This window comes from Carcharodon carcharias, chromosome 20, assembly GCF_017639515.1.
Source record: "Carcharodon carcharias isolate sCarCar2 chromosome 20, sCarCar2.pri, whole genome shotgun sequence".
In the NCBI taxonomy this organism is placed as follows: Eukaryota; Metazoa; Chordata; class Chondrichthyes; order Lamniformes; family Lamnidae; genus Carcharodon; species Carcharodon carcharias.
This window is the reverse complement of record NC_054486.1, coordinates 42,569,216-42,591,562: the sequence shown is the minus strand read 5'-3', so window position 1 is coordinate 42,591,562 and position 22,347 is coordinate 42,569,216. Positions and strand designations below refer to the sequence as shown.

General features: G+C 41.3%; 1 protein-coding gene across 5 annotated transcripts in view; it reads right to left on the bottom strand.

The window, feature by feature from the left end:
* akap6 (A kinase (PRKA) anchor protein 6) overlaps window positions 1-22,347 on the bottom strand; it is a 527,594-nt gene that overhangs the window by 351,823 nt on the left and 153,424 nt on the right. For all 5 annotated transcript variants that reach the window (XM_041214722.1, XM_041214723.1, XM_041214726.1 and 2 more), the window contains exons 4-5: window positions 7,020-7,142; window positions 4,195-4,291 (exon numbers count right to left, since the gene is read on the bottom strand). In XM_041214722.1, the coding sequence (XP_041070656.1) occupies window positions 4,195-4,291; window positions 7,020-7,142 (220 nt within the window). The remainder of the gene's footprint in view (window positions 1-4,194; window positions 4,292-7,019; window positions 7,143-22,347) is intronic.

The window sequence follows — 22,347 nt, the reverse complement described above, 5'->3', positions numbered from 1 at the left end:
GCCATTTCTTTATATCATGTGGAGTGAATCGAACTGGCTGAAGACTGGCATCTGTGATGCCAGGAACCTCAGGAAGAGGCCAAGATGGATCATCCACTTGGCACTTCTGGCTGAAGATTGTTGCAAATGCTCCAGCCTTGTCTTTTGCACTGATGTGTTGGGCTCCCCCATCATTGAAAAGGAGGGGATATTTGTGGATCCTCCTTCTGTTAGTTGTTCGATTGTCCATCACCATTCACAACTGGATGTGGCAGGACTTCAGAGCTCAGATTGATCTGTTGGTTGTGGGATTACTGTTGTGCTGTGATGACCATTTTGGAGATCAAAGGGCACACATAACACACAAAATATGGACAGAAATGATCCAAACTTCTCACCTGTGATCCTTAGCCACCACTGTAAACTCCATTCGCAAACACCAATCCCATCTTCTTCCTTGGTATTGTCTTAGGTTGAAGCAGACAGTTCACAATTGACCTTGAGCTGTATGCCCTGTCCAGCTTATGTCTTTGCTCCACAGGAAAAAAAACATTTTCTATTGTATAAGGATCTGGCGCATAAAAGGATAATGTGGGACTGAGTACAGTACCACCAACACAGTGATGAGAGAGAACACGACCTGCATCCGGGTGTTGGACAGAGTCGTGTGTACCAGCAAGCATGGAGACAGCTCCTAGCTTGTACCCTTTACTGCAATTTGTAGTTCTAAGAACCAATAAAGACTTATGGTTAACCTAAGTGTGACTACGAAGACTTCTTCAGGCCTACAGAACTGTAACCAAAATCCTACAACAGCCTACAAATATACCATTTGTCAATTGATTAATACAGGTTTGGACTGTAGATTGCTTCATGTAGCAGATAGTCCCTAAATCAGATTGGAAAGGCCCAGTGGTATAAAAGCTTCATGCTGAATTAACTTGCCTTTCAATGGGACCATGCCTATTCCAGATGTTGATCGTGTGTCTTCATAGAGTAGTTGGTACAACTCTGTGACAGCTGTTCTTGTAAAGTGGAGACAGTAAAGATGTCTTCTGATAGGTTCAGATAAGTAAAGAGGTTTCTACAAATGCAGATTCCAGGATAGTGATAGGTGATATGTACAGTTGCAGTTTCAGGTGTGAGCAAGCGTGAACTCGTCTGTACCAAGACCCATTTTCATCAGTTAATCCAATATGCTTTAAAATGTCCACTGTATCTCCTGCCAACGCAAGATGGTTGTGCAGGATGGCCGCCGATACCTGTTTGTGTATGCGCACTTGTCAGCGCATGTGCAGAATCCAATGACATCATTTGCAGGAGACACAAATCCACCCTCATAAACAGTGACAGCTTCTTCTTGGCAGTCTTCAAACTTAATAATGCATCTTATTTCATCACCTGCATATCCCCAAAATGATTCATACTACAAAAAAAGACATAGCACAACCGGGTGGACCATCCATCTGAACTAATTAAATGGCTGGTCTGAAATTTCAAGCAATTGCATGCTTCCTGAGCCCCCTGGCTGGTGGGCACTCAGGCTGCAGCCATTTCCCTGTCTCTGACTCCTGCTTTCTCTCTCCCCCCAGTTATTTCTTTTGAATTTTCATCTTTTAACAAATTTCTAAAAAGACACCAATGTCATGTGTCATTTTATTTGGGGGTTGGAAGTGAGGATGGACAGACTGAGTGGGTCCCATTTGCTACTTGCTCTTTCCAGCCCTGCCTGTGAGATTTGGCATGAGCTGTGGATGGAAGGATTTGTTAAAAGTGTTAACTTGATCCTGCCTCTGCTGTAATATTTGCGATTCCAGGGCCAGTGATGACTGCATATAAGCCCTACTACACATTGTAGGTCGGGCCACCAAATTTATAGGGACAATGTGCATGTGCAGCATTGGCAGTGAACACAGCTTTAAATGCCAGCAGTAATATTTAAAACATTGAGAGAAACACAACCGCAAAAAACACAAGAAATAGGACCAGGAATAGATTACACAACCTTCTGCACCATTCAATATGATCAATGCTGATATTCAACTTCAACTCCTCTTTTCCTCCTGCTCCCCACATCCATTGATTCCCCAAGAGACCAAAAATCTGTCTATCTCAGCCTTAAGTATATTCTTAAATACACTTAAATAGGGCAGAGAATTCCAAAGACTCACAACCCTTTGAGGGAAGAAATTTCTCCTCATCTCAGTACTAAATGCCCTTCCCCTTACCCTGAGACTGTGCCCCCTTGTTTTAGATTCCCCAACCAGGGTAAACAACATCTCAGTATCTACCCTGTCAAGTCCCTTCAGAATCTTGTATGTTTCAATGAGATCACTTTTCATTCTTCTAAACTGCAGAGAATATAGACCCCATTTATTCAGCCTTTCATCACTGGACAACCTTCTATCCCAAGGGCCAAGCTAATTAAACAAAAATTCATGGGATGTGGGCGTTGCTGGCAAGGCCAACATTTGTTACACTTTCCTAATTGCCCTTGAACTGACTGGAGTGCAAGGCCATTTCCGAGGGCAGCTAAGAGTCAACCACATTGTTGTGGGTCTAGAGTCATGTAGGCCAGACCAGGTAATGATGGCAGATTTGCTTCCCTAAAGGAAGGTAGTGAACTGGATACGTTTTTAACAACAATTGATGATAGCGTTCATTCTAGATTTTATTAATTGAATTTAAATTTCACCAACTGCCGTATTGGGATTTAAATCCATATGTCCCTAGAGCATTAGCATGGGCTTCTGGATTACTAGTTTAGTGACACCACTATGCCACTGTCTCCCCTTAATAAACCTAACAAACTTTCGCTGTACTGCGTCCAATGCAAGCATACCATTCCTTAAGTTCGGAGACCAAATCTTCACAAACCATTTCAGGTATGGTCTGACTAAAGTCCTGTATAATTGCAGCAAGATTTCTTTATTTTTGTACTCTAATCCCCTTGCAATAAAAGCCAACATACCAGTTTCCTTCCTAATTGCTTGCTGCACCTATATGCTAACTTTCTGTATTCCTTGTGTTAGGAACAATGTATAATTTTTAAGTTGAACATATATTTGTGTGTTACGTAAGGTAAAAAGGCTTCCAGTTTCATTTAGGTTTTGTTTTTGAACCTTGGTGCTGGGAAATCTGGATGGACTCCTGACTCAAAGGTCAGGTTTTTTGGGTTTGTTTATGTAGGTACATTTGTATTGAGGTTTGACAACCCCTGAAGGTAGAGATGGGTTAAAAGATTAGTGACTGTGGGGAGGAAAACATAAAGTAGAAAAAGACTTTAGTGTTGCCTAGTGACAGTGAACCAGGGCCACAGATTCAGGGAAAAGACAGAAGAAAGAATTTAGTGTGGGCCACAGAGTGAAGATAGGGATTTTCAACCATAGAATCATAGAATAGAACCCTCTGGGAAGAAAACATTACAAGGTTATTGGGACAGTAGTTGACTGGATAGTCCGTTATAGAACTCAGTAAAATGATCATTTTAGCAGAGGTGCTACTGGAAGACTAAGTTTAAAGTGTGGATTTTGGGTGTCTCGGGGAAGAGTTATGAGTTGGGTGAAAAGTATCGAGTAAATGCTCAGAAATTCATTGGAAGAAAACAATTTGCAGCTGTGCCGGTCCCAAGCGAGAAGCCTTTGTGTGTCTAACTAGTGGTAACTCTTCATTGGTTTATATGTCTGTAAAGATATTGTTGGGGTATAGGGATAGTGTAAATTTGAAGCATCTTGTTGTGCTTGTTTTGAGATCTTTCCAGCCTTTTCATCTGGTGTAATATAGTTCATTTTTCTTGTTTAATAAATATTTTGTTTTTAGTGTCAGAAGTTCAGCAGCAGACTCCTGTGAATTTGTTCAGTAACTTTCCTCCACAGTCTCTAAAAAATGTTAGGACCTATCAAGCCAGGTTTCACTCTGGGATTAACATCAGCTGGGATCGTAACACTTGTACAAGTACACCAAAATCCCTCTGAACATCAACCTATTAGAAAATCAGGCCAAATGAAAACTTGGTCGAGACCTGATTTTCCAATCTTTTGCACCATCAGAGAGGCTTGATGCCATAAGTGAAATTTTCAGAAAATCGGCAACATACAAATGTCTCAAGCAAAATTGCATATATGTGTCACCAACAAATTAAATGTGACTTGCTTAAATAAAGAAAGGAAATTGTGACAATCTGTTATGATATTTTTATTTGCTTCAGGAACTCACCTGACTTGTGCCATTCAATGAGATCCAGAAGCTGCTGTCCTTCTTCCACCACAGCATCTTTAAGTGCACAGTGACTGTCTACATTGAGTTTAAAACTCTGCAAAAAAGAAAATCATGTCAACTCAATTAGAAGAAAAATTATGTTTGAAATTAATAACTTTTCTCCACAGAAAACAGTTTCATAGAATTTTTTTTCCAGTTGTTCCATCCTGTCACAAAGGTCACGTCAAAGTTTTGAATCCACGGTTCTTTCAATATCCTGTTCACATAACAATCTTCCATTTCTTAGCAGGCTATTTGACTGCTGAAGACAACACAGACAAGTCTGATCCTGTCCTCATCCAACATGCTTTCCAGGGTGTAATGGAGAAATGACACTGGACAATCAGAAACAAGAACCCTGAATGATTTCCCTGCCCTCCCCAGTCCTGACTACACTGAGACCGATTATCATGCCCCCATTTTTGCCCAAGGTGAAGTTTGCTAACTCAGTACCAACTTTAGTTTCAAACATGGATCTCATTGACCCAGTTCCAAAGTAGGAGTTGCATTGCTCACCAAACCACGGTGGAACACAAACCTAACAAACTAAAAATATGACTCCAAAATGGCTCTGTTCTGGCAGTATAATGCTACCAAAATTGGATGGGTGAGGTTAGATATTTGATGAAGAACCTAGTTATTCTTGGTCTCTGCTCTCTTTTTGCATTCACCTCTTTTGCGCTGATTCACAAAAGAGGTCAAGGGACCGGTGGAATGACATCAACAATTCTCCCCCAACAATTGGTCAGACCATACCTGGAGTATTGTGCCTAGTTTTGGTCTCCTTACCTAAGAAAGGATATACTTGCCATAGAGGGAGTGCAGCGAATGTTCACTGATTCCTGGGATGGCAGGATTGTTGTATGAGGAGCGATTGGGTCGACTAGGCCTGTATTCATGTACTCATTGAAACATATAAGATTGTCAGGGATGGATAGACTGGATGCAGGGATGATGTTTCGTCTGACTTGGGGGGGGCGGTTCTAGAACAAGGAGTCACAATCTCAGGATACGGGGTAGGTCATTTAGGACTAAGATGAGGAGAAACTTCTTCACTCAGAGGGTGGTGAACCTGTGGAATTCTCTACTATAGAAGTCTGTGGAGGGCAAGTCACTGAATATATTTAAGAAGGAAATAGATTTCTGGACTCTAAAGGTATCAAGGGGAATGGGGAGAGAGCAGAAGTATGGGGTTGAGATAGAGGATCAGCCATGATCATATTGAATGGCAGAGCAGACTTGAAGGGCCGAATTACCTACTCCTGCTCCTATTTTCTATGTTTCTATGTGTAAGGCATAATAAAAAAAATCAACTGGAGTCAGATAACTATGCTCATTAATGTCCATGAAGAACATATTGACACATTGTCAGATAGTTCTGTAGCTGAAGGTGTGCAGGGCATGACTTTTTAAATAAAGTTGTGATAACTTGAAAGTCATGTCAGCTAATCCTCATGAAAAGGTTTCTGATCACAGTCTTGCATACAGCAGACAATCTTTGAATATCTAATTGCAGATAACTGAAGAGGAACATTGGCAGAGTCATGGTCATCTGACCACATTCTCAACCAAGGAATGCTGTGCATCAGAGGTCCAAAAGAACTCTAAAAAATTTAAACAGAAATTAAACAGATTAAATGTTTATTTACAGAAACTATGTATATTTACATACATATATACATAGACATCCACACATACCCCTATCTGTATTCCAGTTACTGCATTTGTCAATCAATATAAAACGTTGTATCTCTGGATCTGAATTTCACTAAGTGCTGAATGTATGATTCCAGATTTTTAATTTATGACTATAATTAGATAGATTTATAAACATTATGCTTGCATTGGTGATTAATTTAATAAGCATACAAGCAATTAATTATAACTCGACTTTTGATCTAGTCAGATAATCCTGAGGAAGTGCAGCGTGAAATAAAAAATAAATGGCTTGCACACTGACTTAATAACAAAGTGGTTTCACAAAACCTAATGTTGCTGAATGCTGCAAAATAGTATTTTTGACAAAGGAGAGCACACTTGTGAAATAAACCTTTCAATAACAACAGCCATATTCACAGGTCACTGCTGAAGCATCCATAAATAATGTCTATATCCATGGCCAGAAACTGAGCATGTTCCCTAACATTAATTAAAGAGCAATTGTTATCACACAAAAAATAATTTACCTTTAGGATGAAGAAGAACTTTTGCACAATTTAATTTTATTCTTTCAAAAGTTTGCTCTAATTTGTCCTATAATGATATAATAAAGTTGAATAACTCTTACTAATAGATCAGATTAATCCCTGAGATTTACGCAGGATGACAATCAGGAATGAAACCCTCCTAAACCAGAGTTGCTGAAATCAATTAAAGCGCCTTTGGATGATATCAACACACACCATGATTTTATACTCACTGGATAAACTCCAACAAGGACCCCTCATGTAATAAACATATTGCATTATAATTTAATTTAATCAAAATACATCCTTGCATTTAGTAGAATGTGTGGTGCTACTATAATTAAAATAATGCAAGGTTCTTCCTCCTCAATGTCTTAGAGGTTTGGCACTTTCATAAAGAAAGTGTTTCTTTACATTAGATATTTTTATATAGCAGTCAAAATAAGTGCAAGTGCATAAGCCGTTACATCAAAAAGTTTTAAAATATATCTTTATATAAAAGGGTATAGGTGGTGAAGTATTGTAATGCCCTAATATGTTTGATAACTTACTTAACTAAGTTCTGGCAATATGAGACTTCAGAAGCTTATACCTTACCAAATGGGTTTCCAGGTAAAGTTTCAGGCTGCATGTATCAGCTTTGGGGGGTGTCCAGTTTTCAGTTGTTTCCATGGCTTCAAACAACCAACGAATCAATTCATCAAGCTTATTTACAAAGCCCTGAAGAAACAGGAGTAATTTAGAAAGAAATTACTGTTATTAAACTGAACTGAACTTTACCCTTTGCAGAGAATGATAATTTCAAGGTTGCTGACTGAATAACAATCACTATTTATTGGTGATGTCAGATATCAGACTATTTCCCTTTTGTTCGTCTTTCTATGAAAAGATAAAATCACCTTTTTAATGAGTGATCTAAGTGATAAAACCTTTTGAAAAGTTATGACCATGCAGAAAATAGAAAACAAGACAAGTCACAGCGGTGATTAGTTATAAAAGTGTTTCAATGTTTCATACATTATTAAGTATTTCCATTACTACTGGAAATTTTATAAATAATAGTAAATGTCTGGAGTTTGCAGAATGTTCTCATTTAGTGTGACTTCTTTCATAGCCCATCACTGCTCCTTATCATCTTGTTCTGACGTTCTTCCTAGTTTTTAACATCTACCCCTTGCTACTTTAAAGCAAACAATTTTACAATCTTACAATTTCTGATATTTCTAGTGAGATCAACCAGGTGCAAGTGTCCCCTCAGTGTCAGTATGGTTCAGTTGGCAGCATACATGCTCTTGAGGCAGAAGGCTGCGTATTCAGGACCCACTCTTGAACATAATCACTTAATCAAGGCTGACATTTCAGTGCTGAGGGCATGGTGCATTGTCAGAGATATAGTTTAATATGCCGGGGTTGTGGCCAGGGGGTGGGGGGAAATGGGGGTATGGTGCAATTTTAATTCTTGTTACTCAGCATAAAGGCCTAAACATTGTATATTTTCACTTTCCTCCTGCTATCATAGATAAGCCCTTGAGATGGGCAACCAGTGTGCTTGCCTGATCCAGGTAGAAGCCATTTATAATATAAAAATCAGAGTCCCAGGACATACATGACACATTTGGAGCTCTGCCCACACATTCTCCATTTGTAGTTAAAATTGGCCCTAAGATGCTCATGTCACTATTCAAAGTAAAGCAGTGAGCTCTCATGGTATCAATGCCAACTTTGTACTTCAACCAACCCCACCGAAAAAAGGTTATCTGATCATTCATTTCATTTGTGTTTGTAAAACCTTGCTCTATGAAAATTGCTACAATTGCCTACATAAAATAAATGGCTATACTTCAGAAGTAATTAATTGGTTTGAAAAGCTTTAAGACATTGCAAATATCTAACAAGATGCAACTTCTCACCATAACAGGTATCATAATTTGCCATGAAGGGACAATGACTTGGCCTAATCCTAAACTTCTTCAATACTTAAAATGCAACAACATCATTTTGCCCACATCAGCAGGCAACAGTTATTATGGAGTAGACTTCTGGGGACAATTGGCAAAACGCACCCAAAACGACACTAGTTTTGAGAAGTATTTATTTTTCTTGACTTTTCAAACTCATTTCATATCACTGAACATAAATCCTGCCATGGAACAACACACATTCAGATTCAACTGAGAATGGGTTTAATCACAAAAAATAAGCATAATGAATCAGCATATCAAGAGAATGAAAATGACTTTAAAAAAATATGCAGAACCAGTTACTAACTATATTGGAATACAGTAGTTAATTTCTTAATTTACTAAGAAATTAAGAAAACATTGAACCAGATCTTCTGGTCTCTGGATCAAAGACTGAACGTACAACCCTAGATTCGTGTCGAGACCCTGTGGAAGTCCTGGCATGCTAACCTCTGTGAGAATTTCCCCTCTCCCCGGGACCCTCCGCCAAAGTCTTAGATTCTGAGTTGGAGTTGGATATCTCGGATAGTTCCGACGCATTTACCTGAATAATTATCCAAGAAACGATGCACAGTTTGAAGCCTAGTCTGGGAACTACAGATATGACCCTCCAATCACTCATACTAATAATACCACCCCCCTTTCGACCCCTGACTGCTCCCTGATCACCTGACTACCCCCGCCTTGAAGCCCCGACGATCCCACGACCCGACCCTTCCCTTCCTGACCACACTAACCCGTACCACCCAAATACCCGATGCCACCGGACTAACCACACCTCCCGACCAGACCTGACTACCCCGTCCTGATTCAGCCCGACTACCCCCCCCAACCTATCTACCTACCCACTCATCTATCTACACACTTCAACCACCCACCACCTTACCCACTTGCTACCGTACTCCCCTGCCTCCTCAGCCATTTGCCGACTCTACCCAATCACCTACTTACCCATTCGCTAACATTCATCCACTCATCCACTTATTAATATTCACACTGGACCTTTAAACTTACCATATAGCAGCTAGAGCTATGAAAAAAGGGGCAGTGCCCTGAATTACCCTCGACACTGTGGCGCTGTGATGGAGTTGTCTGAGGGATGCTGTGCATTTTTGGAGAAGCCAAGCTCAGAAAACCCGGCAAGAAATGCAGAGCAGCATCGGGGTATGGAAAGGTTCAGAGTGGCAATCAGATGATGATAGACATTTTGTGGAAGATCTGGGGTATAATATTATAGATTTAAAAGCCTGCCTATTAGTGCCATTGCACCTCAAATAAATACATAATTTTAAAACAAGAATAAAAATACCTGGAAAAACTCAGCAGGTCTGGCAGCATCTGCGGAGAGGAACACAGTTAATGTTTCGAGTCTGTATGACTCTTCAACAGAACTAAGTAAAAATAGAAAAGAGGTGAAATATAAGCTGGTTTAAGGCGGGGGGTGGGGGGGGTGGTGGGACAGGTAGAGCTGGATAGAGGGCCAGTGATAGGTGGAGATAGCCAAAAGATGTCATAGACAAAAGGACAAAGAGGTGTTGAAGGTGGTGATATTATCTAAGGAATGTGCTAATTAAGGGTAGAAAGCAGGACAAGCAAGATAGAGATAGCCCTAGTGGGGGTGGGGAGGGGTGAAGGGAAGGGATCGAAATAGGCTAAAAGGTAGAGATAAAACAATGGATGGAAATACATTTAAAAATAGTGGCAATAGGTGGGAAAAGAAAAATCTATGTACATTATTGGGAAAAAAAAAGGGGGATCGGAAAGGGGGTGGGGATGGAGGAGAGAGTTCATGATCTAAAATTGTTCAACTCAATATTCAGTCCGGAAGGCTATAAAGTGCCTAGTCAGAAGATGAGGTGCTGTTCCTCCAGTTTGCTTTGAGCTTCACTGGAACAATGCAGCAGGCCAAAGACGGACATGTGGGCATGAGAGCAGGGTGGAGTGTTGAAATGGCAAGCGACAGGGAGGTCTGGGTCATGCTTGCGGACAGACCGAAGGTGTTCTGCAAAGCAGTCACCCAGTCTGTGTTTGGTCTCTCCAATGTAGAGGAAACCACATTGGGAGCAATGAATGCAGTAGACTAAACTGAGGGAAGTGCAACTGAAATGCTGCTTCACTTGAAAGGAGTGTTTGTGCCTTTGGACGGTGAGGAGAGGAGAAGTAAAGGGGCAGGTGTTGCACCTTCTGCGGTTGCATGGGAAGGTGCCGTGGGAGGGGGTTGAGGTGTAGGGGGTGATGGAGGAGTGGACCAGGGTGTCCCGGAGGGAACGATCCCAGCGGAATGCCGCCGGGTGGTGAAGGGAAGATGTGTTTGGTGGTGGCATCATGCTGGAGTTGGCGGAAATGGCAGAGGATGATCCGTTGAATGCGGAGGCTGGTGGGGTGATAAGTGAGGACAAGGGGGACCCTATCATGGTTCTGGGAGGGAGAAGAAGGTGTGAGGGCGGATGCGTGAGAGATGGGCCGGACACAGTTAAGGGCCCTGTCAACCACCGTGGGTGGAAAACCTTGGTTAAGATAGAAGGAAGACATGTCAGAGGAACTGTTCTTGAAAGTGGCATCATCAGAACAGATGCGACGGAGGCAAAGGAAGTGAGAGAATGGGATGGGGTCCTTACAGGAAGCGGGCTGTGAGGAGCTGTAGTCATTTTATCTCTACCTTTTAGCCTATTTCGATCCCTTCCTTTCACCCCACCCCACCGCACCCCCACTATCTCTACCCTGCTTGTCCTGCTTTCTACCCTTAATTAGCACATTCCTTAGATAATATCACCACCTTCAACACCTCTTTATCCTTGTGTCTCTGACATCTTTTGGCTATCTCCACCTCTCACTGGCCCTCTATCCAGCTCTTCCTGTCCCACCACCACCCCCCCTTAAACCAGCTTATATTTCACCTATTTTCTATTTTTACTTAGTTCTGTTGAAGAGTCATATGGACTCGAAATGTTAACTGTGTTCCTCTCCGCAGATGCTGCCAGACCTGCTGAGTTTTTCCAGGTATTTTTATTCTTGTTTTGGATTTCCAGCATCCACAGTTTTTTGCTTTTAACATAACTTTAAAAGCTTCCTCAAAGGGCATAATTAGCAGAAATTCACAATAGTGATTAAGCTAGGGACGTAGCCAGTTTTGTGTACAGTGCCTGCTTCCAGCATGATGCGTTTTAAAATAACACAGTTCATGGAAATGCAAGTTATGCTGAATGTAATTTGTGCTTGAAATTCCATAATCTTTCACACTAGTTTTACTAAATGAATTGCACTGAAAAAAATCACATCTGAGAAGAAACTCCAAATCATGTCTATACTAAGCAACATTTTTTTTCAATGTTTATTTTCAATGAATCTTGTGCTCCTCGTGGTGAGGGCTGTCCATATAAGGAAAGGGGCATTTCCCTATTTCAGGCCTTCAGCACCAAATATTTCCAAGTATCGCATTGTTAGATGCAGACTGATGTTTCTTCTATTGTGCACCAACTCAGCCACAACCACAGAATGTCATTGTTACTAGTCCATCACAGCATTTTGTATTTCTCACGTGGAGTTAGCTTGTGCCTTCTCTAAGTAATGATTATTAATTTAGTTCTAAGTTGCAAATGTGTGTCAAATTAGGGATAGTTTTAGACTGTGACACCATGCCCACACAGGATTAGGCTCAAACTATCCAAAGTCACTTCTTTTGGATTGAAATGTACATCAGGCATATGTTTCATCTTACCGTCAAAGCTGAACTGAACTTAATTTGTGAATATTTTCAAAGCAATTTTCATATTTTTCTCTGAATTAGTGAATCTTTTTTATTTGGTTCTTGCCAGTTCTGCACGCCTTTGATTCCAATTCTATCAACCTTCCTGGCTACTCATTCAGACTAAACCTACCATTCTGTTGGCTTGGGGATACATTTTTAACACCATATCTGAACACCATATCTAGTCAGTCATTAAACTGCTTTATCTATTCATGGCGGAATTGCCTCCTTACAGACTTAGTTCCATACTGTTAAACTTGTCATCCATACCTTCATCACCTCAAGGATTTATTTCTCCAGTGTTTACCACCTTTACCCTTTATAAACTTCAGCTAATTCAGAAATTATGGCTGTTCCAAAACAAGGTCCTATATTCCTATCAATTGCATCACTTATATTCAAAAAAAAAGTTGATGAAAGATAGAACTAGAACCGATCATTACTCAGTCTAACATTTACAGAATGAAATATTACACCTAACCACATCCCAGTTTGACTGAGTACCTTTTTAAATCTGTTCAAGTGAAACTCCAATTAATGCCCTTCACCTGTATATAATTAAACACAATTTAAATACAATTAACATAATTCTCACTAAACTCCATTGTTTTCTCATGCTAACAACTTGATTTCAAGATTTAAATACCCTTGCCCCACCTTCAGTCTGTAGTCTTTGCTCTTCCAAGTTTGGTTTGCTACCAGTTCCCTGCCCAGCATCAGGGGCTGGTCTTTCAGCCATCATGCCCTTGGTTTCCAAATTCTCTTCCTAAACCACTTTTCTTTGATACCTCTCTCCCAATCTTCAATAGGCTATTAAAAAATGTAACTCCTCAACTGTGCCTTAATTTTCCCCCACTCCCCACAAATTCTTTCACTTCCTGCTTGGTTTTCATCACTACCCATTGGAAAATGCTCCAACATTCTATTAGCTGAGGAGTGATGTATAAAATTTCATTATTGTTGTCAATTTTAACAAAACCTAAGATTAAAAATAATAAGTGTGCAACACTGCATGTGACTTGTAATGCAATGACATAATTATAATTACAGATTTCTCAACTGCTTGCAAGAAATGTGGCCATGGTGTTATTTTCCGCTCCTTTATTTATTAAACAATATCTTAAGGATTTTTTTCTTATTTGATTTCCTAAGTAAATGTAATTTTGTTTTAACTTGCTATAAAAGAAGAGCTATAGCATCAATGCTTCTTTCAAAATTACAGAATTAGTATTAATTTAACAAATTTTATTTTGTACATTTCATTGAATTTATATATTTTTGTATTATTGATGAATGTTGGGACTATCATCAGAGCGTGGAGGCTAACTACTGAGCTGAGCAATGTGAGAGTTAAATTATGATTAAATTCCTTCTTTAATCAAGAGCCGTACTACCATAATATTTCACCTTGTGCTGCATTCCGTAACCATAACATATGCTAACTAGTTAGTAACTAACTTTCTGGTTCAGTAAGTCTTAATTTGTAGAGCAAATTAAAAAAATGAAATCTTCAGACATCCATGACTTTGTTAAATATGATTAAAATAACAACCACAGCATATGTGTGAATCAGACAGTTGGTAATGCTATTTCACACTGGCTGGCAATTAACTCTTGTACTGAGTTGAACGAATACTTCACATTCTTCTTCACCCAAAAGAATGAGGACGAAGGTATCAAATTTGGGGAGAGAGACTGCGAGGTTCTTGAGCAAATTGAGATAGGGAGTGACAAGGTATTGGAGGTGTTGGCAGGATTAAAAGTGAACAAATCTCCAAGTCCGGATGATTTGTGTCCCAGACTGCTGAAGGAGGCAAGGGAGGAGATTGCAGGGGCTCTGACCCAAATTTTTAATTCCTCTCTGGCTACAGGGGAGGTGCCGGAGGACTGGAGAACAGCTAATATGGTTCTGCTATTTAAGAAGGGTTGTAGAGATAAGCCAGGGAACTACAGGCCAATGAGTCTCATGTCAGTGGTAGGGAAACTATTGGAGAAAATTTTGAAGGAGAGAATCTATCTCCATTTGGAGAAGCAAGGTTTGATCAGGGATAGTCAGCATGGCTTTGTCAGAGGGAGGTCATGCCTAACAAATTTGATTGAATTTTTTGAGGAGGTGACCAAGTGTGTAGATGAGGGTAGTGCAGTTGATGTAGTTTATATGGATTTCAGCAAAGCCTTTGAAAAGGTCCCACAAGGGAGACTTATTAAGAAGGCAAATGTGCATGGGTAATTTGATAAGAAGGATTCAAAATTTGCATAGTTGTAGGAGACAGAGGGTGATGACAGAAGGATGCTTTAGTGTCTGGAAGCCAGTGTCCAGTGGCGTACCACAGGGATCTGTGCTGGGTCCCCTATTATTCATCATTTATATAAACGACATAGATGACTATGTAAGGGGTAGGATTAGTAAGTTTGCGGATGACACAAAGATGGGCCAAGTGCTTAACAATGAGGTTGAGTGTCTTGGGCTACAGGAAGATATAGATGGGATGGTCAAATGGACAGATAAGTGGCAGATGGATTTTAACCCTGAAATGTGTGAGATGATACACTTTGGAAGGAGTAATTTGACAAGGAAGTATTCAATGAACGGCATGGCACTCGGAAGTTCTAAGGAACAAAGGGACCTTGGCGTGTGTGTCCATAGATCTCTGAAGGTGGAGGGGCATGTTGGTGGGTGGTGAAAAAGGCATATGGAACACTTGCCTTTATCAATCCAGGCATTGATTACAAATGTAGGGAGATCATGTTGGAGTTGTATAGAACGTTGGTGAGGCCACAGCTGGAGTACTGTGTGCAGTTCTGGTTGCCATATTATAGGAAGGATGCGAATGCACTGGAGGGGGTGCAGTGGAGATTCACCAGGATGTTGCCTGGGATGAAACATTTAAATTATGAAGAGAGGTTGGATAGACTTGGGTTCTTTTTGTTGAAACAGAGAAGACTGAGGGGTGACCTGATCGAGGTGTACAAGATTATGAGGGGCACGGACAGGGTGGAGTTGGAGCAGCTGTTCCCCTTAGCTGAAGGGTCCGTCAAAAGGGGACATAAGTTCAAGGTGAGGGGCAGGAGGTTTAGGGGGGATTTGAGGAAAACCTTTATTACCCAGACGGTGGTGACGGTCTGGAATGTGCTGCCTGGATGAGCACTTGGCACGTCATAACATTCAAGGCTATGGGCCAAGTGCTGGTAAATGGGATTAGGTAGGTAGGTCAGGTGTTTCTCATGTGTCGGTGCAGACCCGATGGGCCGAAGGGCCTCTTCTGCTCTGTGTGATTCTGTGATTCTGAGAAAGTTGTAGCCATTTCAAATACTGTGGATCCTACAAATGTGCAGGATGTCCAGAGTCTGCTAGGACTCATCAGTACAGTAGTCACTTCATTCCTGACCTCGTTAAGTTTTCTGCTCCCCAACACAATCTGACAAACAAGACTACCAAGTTGAAGTGAACTACATCACACAAACAGGCTATATACCAGATCAAACAACGGTTGTCAGCAAGTTGCACAAATGCCTTTTTCATCCCTAAGAAAAGTATCCAGCTAGTTGCGGTTGAAGCCCAGTTGTCTTAAGTGCAGTTCTTGTGCAAAAAAAGAAGGCACTGATGTAATGACAAGCCAATCATTAACACCCATAGAGCAATGTATTCACCAACAGAGAAAGAAGCACTCTCAATCATATGGGGTATCTTACATTTTCACCTTTATTTGTATGGAAGTGAGTTTGAAATCATAGTTGATCATAGACCACCAGTGAGCTTGTTCAACAATCCATATAGCAAACCGCCTACTCGAATAGAGTATTGGATATTCAAACTACAAAAGTGGAAGTTCAGAATGGAACTATCAATGGTATCAGCCAACCATTCTCAAGCCAGTGGACTATCTTTTGCGACATCCATTGCCAACATAAATGTCCATAAGGAGAAGGATACTGAACAATATCTTAACCACTTAAGCTTAAATGCAGTGTCAAAATCACTAAACTGTCAAACATCAAACTGACAACAAAACAATATGAGTCATTACAACTTTGTATGACAGCTATGGAATCACAAAACTGGAAAGGAGTGATCGATAGAGCATCTATAAACAAAATAGCTCACATGCTACAAAGTCTTCAAAATGTGTGAAATGAACTCACCGTTACAACCACATCTGATCTCAAGTTACACAACAACTGAATTGTTATTCCACAATCATTGAGGGGTTGTGTTGCTGAAAGTCACCAGGGAATTGTCAAAATCAAACAATGCCTTAGAGAATAGGTATGATTCCCAAGAACTGACTGCATGGTAAAGCACAAATTTAATCAGTGTTTGCCATGTCAAGCAACCACAATATCAACCTTTGCAATTCACTCAAGATATTGGAACTACTTCCATCAACCCTCATTGTTGCACATCCTATGCACACATGTCTATCTGAGCTACCCCGCAGAGGTAATGATCAATATGTACGTGAATGCAACCTAGAACATAAGGAACGAATGAGAGTAAATGCAGAGTGACACATGAAATTCAGAAACAAAAACAGAAAATGCTGGAAAAACTCAGCAGGTCTAACAGCACCTGTGGAGAGAACAACAGAGTTAACGTTCTGAGTCCATACGACTCTTCTTCAGAGTTAAAGAGAAGTAAAAATGTGATGAAATTTATACTGTTTAAGAGAGGGTGGGGCAGGTGAAGCTGGATAGAAAGCCAGTGATAGTTGGGGGCAAAGGTGAGACTGACAAAGATGTCATAAGCAAAAGGACAAAAGAGCTTTTAATGGTAGTGATAAGGGCTAAAGGAGGTGTTGGTAGTGGCATTAAGGTAAGAAAGCAGAATGTGATAATAGCAGGACAAGGGTAAGCACTCTGGAAAGAACAACATGAACAAGTGACAGATGGCCCTTGTGGGGTTGGGGTGGGGGAAGAGGAGGGTGGTGGGGACACAAAAGATCAAAAATAGGATAATAGATGAGGATAAAACAAGGAATAAATGAATAAAAATGAAAATAAATAAAAATAAAAATAAGTGGATAAAAAATTTAAAAATAAAAATGAATATTGAAAAATGGGGGTAAAGAGGGGTTAGGATAGAGGTCATGGTCTGAAGTTGTTGAACTCAACGTTTAGTCCGGAAGGCTATAAAGTGCCTAATCGGAAGATGAGGTGCTGTTCCTCCTGTTTGCGTTGGGCTTCACTGGGACATTGCAGCAGGCCAAGGACGGACATGTGGGCAGGAAGAGAGCAGGGTGGTGTGTTGAAATGGCAAGTGACAGGAAGGTCTGGGTCATGCTTGCTGACAAACTGAAGGTGTTCTGCAAAGTGGTCACCCAGTCTGCGTTTGGCCTCTGCAATGTAGTGGAGACTGCATTGGGAGCAACGAATGCAGTGGACCAAATTGAAAGCGCTGCTTCACCTGAAAGGAATGTTTGGGGCCCTTGGACAGTGAGGAGGGAGGAGGGAAAGGAGCAGATGTTGCACCTTCTGCGATTGCATGGGAAGGTGCCATGGGAATCCATCCAGGATTACAGGTATCTCTGGGATATACAACATTCCTCGGACTGCTGTTCTCACTGCATCCTGAGATCCACACTCAGTGCCATGCTCTGCTATATATACACGTTTGACCTCTCTCTCCAGCAGCACCGACTCACTCCAACTCAAAGCTGTTCTTGTCCACAGTTTCATTTCATTCTTTGTCTCATCCACCACCTTAACAAGAAACTTTGTCTCTTCCTTTCAGGTGCTAAGAAACGCAAGCTCCAACAACTTATTGATACCAACACCCATCCAGGACTCTCCACCCCTTCTCAGCCCTCTGACCCCATCCTGTCTTCTAATCCCAGCCGTTGCCGTGTATCCACCATAACCTCTGACCTTCCCCTCTCTGATGCTGAATGTTCAGTACTGAGCAAAGGATTCAGTTGCATAGCCTTATGCCTTCACCTCAATGAATTTCACGTTCGGCACGATGCTGAGCTCTTCTTCTGCCGCTTTCATCTCCGTGCTCACTTCTTTGGGCAGGAGTCCTCCCCGCAATGGATCCTTTCACCCGCCTCCAGTATTCTCCCTCCACCTGGACCCCTCCCTCTGGCCTCTTACTTGCTCTTGATCTTTTCATTGAGAACTGTTGGTGTTGACATTGGCCATCTCAATTTCTCTACTCCTCTCACCCACTCTAACCTGTCTCCTTCTGAACTTGCCACACTCCGTTCCCTTAGGTTCAACCCTGGCTTTGCTATCAAACCTGCCAACAAGGGTGGTGCTATTGTTGTCTGGCATACTGACCTTTACCCAGAGGCTGAGTGCCAAATCTCAGATTCCTCTTCCTACCTTCTCCTGGACCATGACCCCACCACCGAACATCAAGCCATTGTTTCCACGGCTGTCACTGACCTCATCTTCTCTGAGATCTCCTCTCCACAGCTTCCAACCTCATAGTCTCCCAAACCCACACAGCCCACTTCTACCTCCTACCCAAAATCCACAAACAGGACTATCCTGGTACACCGATCATGTCAGCCTGTTCCTGCCCCACAGGACTCATTTCTTCTTATCTTGACTCCGTTCTCTCTCCCCTTGTCCAGTCTCTTCACACCTGCATCTGCAATTCCTCTTATGCCTATGTCATATCAATAATTTCCAGTTCTCTGGCCTTAACTGCCTCCCCTTCACCATGGATGTCCAAGTCCTCTACACCTCCATCCACTGCTAGGATGGTCTGAGGGATCTCTGCTTCTACCTTGAACAGAGACCCGAACAATTCCCATCCTCCACCATTCTCTGTCTGGCTGAACTTGTTCTATCACTGAACAATTTCTCCCTTAACTCGTCTTACTTCCTCCAAATTAAATATGTGGCTATGGGTACCCGCATGGGCCCCAGTTATGCCTGTCTCTTTATGGGGTATGTGGATCTTTCCTACTCAGGCTGCCTCCCACAACTCTTTCTTCGGTACATCAATAGCTGTTTTGCTGCCACTTCATGTTCTTATCCGGACCTGGAAAAATGTATCAATTTTGCTTCCAATTTCCACCCCGCCATTACTTTCACATGGTCCATCTCCGACACTTCCCTTCCCTTCCTTGACCTCCCTGTCTCAATTTCTGGTGATAGACTGTCCACCAATATTCATTACAAGTCCACCGACTCCCACAGCTACCTCGACCACAGCTCCTCATACCCCGCTTCCTGTAAGGACTCCATCGCATTCTCTCAGTTCCTTTGCCTCCGTCGCATCTGTTCTGATGATGCCACTTTCCAAAACAGCGCTTCTGACATGTCTTCCTTCTTCCTTAACCAAAGTTTCCCACCCACTGTGGTTGACAGGGCCCTTAACTGTGTCCGACCTATCTCTCACACCTTCCTCTCCCTCCCAGAGCCATGATAGGGTCCCCCTGTCCTCACTTTTCACTCAATCAGCCTCCACATTCAAAGGATCACCCTCCACCATTTCTGCCAACTTCAGCATGATGCCACCACCAAACACATCTTCCCCTCACCACCCCCCCTTGTCGGCACTCCATAGGGACCATTCTCTCTGGGACACCCTGGTCCACTCCTCCATCATCCCCAACACCTTATCCCCCTCCCACGGCACCTTCCCATGCAATCGCAGAAGGTGCAATACCTGCCCCTTTACCTCCTCCCTCCTCACCGTCCAAGGGCCTAAACACCCTCCTTTTCAGATGAAGCAGCGCTTCACTTGCACCTCATTCAATTTGCTCTACTGTATTCGCTACTCCCAATGCGGTCTCCTCTACATTGGAGAGACCAAACGCAGACGAGGTGACCACTTTGCAGAATACCCTCGGTCTGTCCACAAGCATGACCCAGACCTTCCTGTCACTTGCCATTTCAACATCTATCCTTCTCTCATGCACAAATTTCTGTCCTTGGCCTGCAGCAATGTTCCAGTGAAGCCCAGTGAAGTCCAACGCAAACTGGCGGAACAACACCTCATCTTCTGGTTAGGCACTTTACAGCCTTCTGGACTTAACATTGAATTCAACAACTTCAGACCATGAACTCTCTCCTCCATTCTCACCCCTTTTTCCAATATTCATTTTTATTTTTTAATTTTTATTTTTCATATTTTATTTTTTAGCCATTTATTTTTATTTATTTTCATTTTTATCTTTTATCTTATTTTTGATCTTGTTTCCCCACCCCACCCCCACAAGGGCCAATTGGCACTTGTTCATATTGTTCTTTTCAGAGCCCTTACCCTCGTCCTGCTATTATCACATTCTGCTTTCTTACCTTAATGCTACTATCAGCACCTCCTTTAGCCCTTACCACTACCATTAACACCCACTTTGTCCTTTTGTTCATGACATCTTTGTCAATCTCTCCGATGCCCCCCCCCCCACCCCCATCACAGGCCTTCTATCCAATTCACCTGCTCCATTCCACTTAAACAGTATAAATTCCATCACATTTTTACTTCTCTTTAGCTCGATGAAGAGTCATACGAACTCAAAACATTAACTCTGTCTTCCTCTCCACAGATGCTGTTAAGCCTGCTGAGTTTTTCCAGCACTTTCTGTTTTTGTTTCAGATTTTCAGCATCCACAGTATTTTGCTTTTATCTTAACATGGGAGCCAATGGTGTAGTGTTTTTTTTTTGCTGGACTAGTAATCCAGAGGCTCAGGGTAATGCTTTGGGGACTAGGATTCAAATCCCACCATGGCAGATGGAATTAAATAAAAATCTGAAATTAAAAGTCTAATGATCATGGAATCATTTTCAATTGTTGTAAAAACCCATCTGGCTCACATTAGGGAAGCAAATCTGCTGGCCTTTATGTGACTCCAGGCCCACAGCAATATGGTTCCAGAAATCCAGAATCCTATTCTTTTCCCAGTATTAAGTTACAAGGGATGCTCATATTCTGCAAGGTGCAAAAGAAATTTAGCACTCAAGAGCTAGATGGTTCATGTTTTATATTTCAATTGATGCAATTTATTTTTGATGTGCATCATAAGCCTGAATAAGATAAGTCAATGCTTCTTATTGTAGATTGATTCACTCAATAATAACCCTATCTGTATGTAAAAGATACAAAACAATACAATTGTGTCGATCGTGATACAACTGATTTGTGCTTTTAATGCAGGATAAAAAATTAAATTTTTATTGTCCTTGAAAGGACAATTATTTTTCAAAGCTGCAGCACATTTTCTTCCAAAATTAAATAATAGCACAAGAAGGGGGAAGCTGAACAGCAAAAAAAAATCAATATACTGTCAACATAATTGGCAAAGGCATCTTATAAATAATGAAGACAACTTGTAGAAAGCAGAGTGGTTTTCAAATCGTTTTGGTCATCAATGTTGAACAATAAATACAATGAAATTCAGACCCATCACTGCTTTCGTTTTCATGCATTTGATGTATCTATCTGATGAGTAAAATCTATGCTGATTCCTGTTTAATGAACAGCAGCAAACAAAAATATTTAAATTATACATAGCTGAAAGGGACTGAAAAGATCTGATTTGACATTTCATTCAACTCTCAAAAGTACAGTTAAATGCTTCTATAAAATCATAAAATGATATAGCGTAGAAGGTCATTTGGCCCATCTTGCCTGGGTTGGCTTTTTGAAAGACCATCCAATTAATCCCACTCCCCTGCTCTTTACCCATAGTTCTATAATTTTTTTTCTCTGCACATATTTATCCAGTTCCCTTTTGAGTATTACGATTGAATCTTTTTCTGTCACCCTTTCAGGCTTCCAGATCTCAACAAATCAGTGTGTAAAAAATGTTTTCTCATGTCACCCCTTTTGCCAATCACCTTAAATCTGTGTCTTCTGATTACTAACCCTTCTGCCATTTGAAACAGTTTCTCTTCATTTACTCTATCAAAACAACTGATGATTTTGAATAATTCGATCAAATCTCCTCTTTACCTTCCATGCCCTAAGGAGAATAAACCTAGCTTATCCAATCTCTTCACATAGCTGAAGTTCCTCATCCCTTAAACCATTCCAGTAAATCTCTTCTGCATCCTCTCCAAGGTCTGGACATCCTTCATAAAGTGTGGTGTCCAGAAATGAACAATATTCATTTGAGACCTATCAGATGCTTTGTAAAGTTTTCGATTAACTTCCTAGCTCTATAACTCTCATCATCACCATTGTATGTTCTCTACCCAAAGGCAGGACCTGTTCCAATACCTTCCTTCAATTCTCACGCCATCCAGCATTGATATTCTCTTCCT